This window comes from Berghia stephanieae, chromosome 10 (assembly GCF_034508935.2).
Source record: "Berghia stephanieae isolate SIO BIC M18660-M18661 chromosome 10, UCSD_Bste_1.3, whole genome shotgun sequence".
Classification (NCBI taxonomy): Eukaryota; Metazoa; Mollusca; class Gastropoda; order Nudibranchia; family Aeolidiidae; genus Berghia; species Berghia stephanieae.
In genome coordinates, this window is record NC_088369.1 from 3021245 (window position 1) to 3025057 (window position 3813).

The following is a 3813-nucleotide window of genomic DNA, read 5'->3' on the forward strand; positions in this document are numbered from 1 at the left end:
CCCGGGACAGTCCTGTCCTAGTGCGGAACCCCATTTGAATAGAAGTTTTCTCCAGCGGGACAGGACAAATTTGTCCTGGGACAGTTTTGTCCTAGTGCGGAAGGAGTCTTAGATTATCTAGGACCTTGGTTTGGTCGATGTCAAAGGCCGTTCAGAACTTCCACTGCATTCAAAAGTTAGTGTCGAGCGGAAGTCTCGATGATACCTCAAGTCATCGGCCACCAACACTCAAAACTTCCCGAACTCGATGACCAAGGAAAAGTCGGGAATTCCCGAGAAGTAGCACTTCAACTGAGCTTTGGATGGCTTTTTTGTATTAAAACTTAAAATACATTAAATAAATTCACTTTGTATAATAATAAAACATTGATACCTATAACCATTTTGATCTATTTACGACGTTTGTGTTTTGTTAGCTGTTTAAAATATGATATAACGTCAATACCCAATACCAATGACTAGGTATTGAATGAAAGCACCGATGACTAGAGCGATGCTCGAGACTTTTTTGAGTCTCGAGACTCAAAAAAGCATCGAGACGCAAAAAAGTCTCGAGCTTCGCTGGAATCATCGCCGACGAGAGAGGGGTGAACAATGCAGATAGTACACATTGTTAGTAACGCGTGCGTCGCTCGCGCAATAACTATTGTCTCGAGACTCGGGACTCGGGACTCAATACGAGAAGCATCGACGACCAAGATTCTCGAGACGAGAAAAGCATCGAGAACTAAGTGGAGGTCGGGAAGTTCTCAGTCGTCGATGACCTGACTTCTCAAAACCTAAAGCGTCGATGACCTTTTGGTGGCTCGGATGCCCTCCCCTATCAAAAGTGGCGCGACCGTGTGTGCACAAACCATGCACCGTGTTTCAATTCTGCCTCGTCTTATAATATATCACGAAATAACACACGCCTGTGTACACACACACACACTCATGGAGTATTCTTTTCTTCGTGTCATTCAAGATTATTTATAAAGTGGGCTAACACTTAATATTTATAACAAAGACGATTACGGATCAGTATAAAATTTCTTTAACTTCTCTCTTTTACATTGTTAGGTCTATATTACTATTATTATCGTAATAATAATAATGATATTATATCTACATATACTATTATAGCTATTGAGAGAGTGATATATATTATATATATATACATCCCACTCGTGTGCGCAGAACCAATCACCTGTGTCTTTTCAAATCGTTCTCTTCATTAACTTCTATCACAGTATCTCTATAATTCATGAGTTGATAAAAAAGATAGGAAGGCATTTTCCAAAAGGCCATCACGACATGGCTTTTCTCACCGTTTGTGTTGTTTTCCTCCTTCTATGGGGCCCAGGTAAGTCAGTATTTTGGTAACATTAATTTGTTTGTGTGGCGATGTGGTCTACTGATAAAACACTCGACTTCTGATCGGAAGGTCCTGGGTTCGAGTCCCGAGTGGCGCATAATTGAGTCCTCGGAAAAGGCACTTTACTCACATTATCTCACCGTACTCAGGTATAAAATGAGTACCTGGCTGCTAACAGCGTTGTCTCTGTCTGAAAAAAAAATAATCTAAAATTTATTATCGCCCAATATATGTCTCGTCCTACATGTTGAGTATTGCTGTTGGGTAAGGACGCCTTTTGAAGAGCTTTGAGCACGTTTAGTGGATATTGCGCTATATAAATGTTCTAGTTAAAAAAAAAAGAAATAGATATATGTCACCTAGATGGTGATATTTTTTAACGTGTCATTAAAATGATCGAAACAAAACAAATAAATAAACGAATAAATGATTGAATAAAATAAATTAATAAATAAATAGATAAATAAATAAATCATATAATCTAATAGATTCAAATAAATAACTCACCATAAACCCGATACCAGTGTATCAGTTAAAAAGGAAGATACCTTCCCTCCCCCGCCCCCAATATTAAAAAAAAACCGTTTTAATTATTATTATATATATTTTTAATATGATATATATATATATATATATATATATATATATATATATATATATATATATATATATATATATATATATATATATATATATATATATATATATAATATCTTTCGCTCAATCTTTTTTTCTCCCTCTCTCTCTCTCTCTCTCTCTCTCTCTCTCTCTCGCTCTCGCTCTCTCGCTCTTTCTCTCTCTTTCGCTCGCTTCCCCCCCCCCTTCTCTCTCTCTCTCTCTCTCTCTCTCTCTCTCTCTCTCTCGCTCTCTCTATCTCTCTTTCTTTCGCTCTCTCTATCTCTCTTTCTTTCTCTCTCTCTCTCTCTCTCTCTTCTCTCTTTCTCTCTCGCTTCTCTTGCTCACTCTCTCTCGCTCTCTATCGCTCTCTCTATCTCTCTTTCTTTCGCTCTCTATCTCTCTCTTTTTTTTTTAAAGACACACTTTATAGAAGGAACGACATTGTCGCTGCTCAGCTCTTCGTTGTTATTTTTAGAAAGCCATTTTAATGATTAGTTCTCATTAATTTCTATCAATCAGTCTATACACTTTGAAAGTTTTACTCATAGTTTTGTTTGGTGGTACGTTATATATCCGGCTGGCGGATGTTGTGAGTATATTTAACCTTAAAGCATATCATCAATATCATGCTCGATTGACTGGTTAGTGGAATATTACTCCCAATAAGAGAGGGCCATATTTTGTATTGTTGACAGAAAATACTCTGCAATAAATTCTTCAGTACTCCGGAAAAACACATATTTAAAAATTTGGCCAGAAAACTCGTCTTCAAATTAAATATCGATCGATTTAAATGACCCTCATCTTGGCAAAAACTCTCAAACCCCGGACTTGGTAGAAGACTTCACCTAAATCACAGGTTTTAGAGATTTTGCCAAGATGAGGGTCATTTAAATCTATAGATATTTGAAGGACGAGTTTTCTGGCCAAATTTTAAAACATGTGTTTTTCCAGAGTACGGACGAATTTATTGCAGAGTATTTGCCACCATAATGATTTGTCTGCCATGCTCCGACAAAGAAACACATATTGAAAAATTTGGCCAGAAAACTCGTCCTTCAAAAAAACGATGGATTGAAATACCTATGACCCTCATCTTGGCATAAACTCTCAAACCTGGGGCGTCAAGGAAGGCTTCGAAAAGTCCGACCAGGTTTGAGAGTTCTTGCCAAGACGAGGGTCATAGGTATTTGAAGGCAAGGCCGAGTTTTCTGGCCAAAATTCTGAACACAAATCTTTTTCATATTTCAACGGCTTTAGATTGGAGCCATATTGATAGTATATAATACCTTATCATTGCTGGGTAGGGAGGCGTAAGTGGGAAGGAGGAAGGGGAGGGGGGGGGGTCAAGGGGGGGGGGGGGGTGAGGAGGGAGGTGGGGGAGTCCTTCAGAGCCATTGGTGCCCCTGGAGCCGGTGTTTATCCCAGTTACTATAGCGTGAAACGGACAATAGCAATTGCTCGCTATCATTTGGATAGGACTGGTATGTCGCAAAGTACTTTCCACCAAATCTAACAGACTCAGCTACCAATTCACTGCTGGGTGGACTGGGGATGGAGGGAGGTGGAGGAGAGAGAGAGAGAGAGAGAGAGAGAGAGAGAGAGAGAGAGAGAGAGAGAGAGAGAGAGAGAGAGAGAGAGAGAGGGGGGGGGGGAGGGGGGTCAGAAAAAATCTCGACTGCACCGGGATCGATCTTGGTCCCTTTACGTGTGAAGCGAGTGCTCTATCAACTGAGCTATCGGGGGGAAATAGGCAAAGCCCAGCGTAGCTTAGAGTGACCCATCACCTGAAATGACTATTGGCATACAGTAGAATGGGGCTTAACCACGCCCCTCGGACT

The 3813-nt window shown here is 40.0% G+C and overlaps 1 protein-coding gene across 1 annotated transcript in view; it reads left to right on the forward strand.

Moving 5' to 3' along the window:
• The first annotated feature begins 855 nt into the window (after window positions 1–855).
• LOC144956081 (uncharacterized) overlaps window positions 856–3813 on the forward strand; it is a 77837-nt gene continuing 74879 nt past the window's right edge. Inside the window, exon 1 of the mRNA XM_078886414.1 lies at window positions 856–1342. Within this exon, the coding sequence (XP_078742540.1) occupies window positions 1294–1342 (49 nt within the window). The 5' untranslated portion in view covers window positions 856–1293. The remainder of the gene's footprint in view (window positions 1343–3813) is intronic.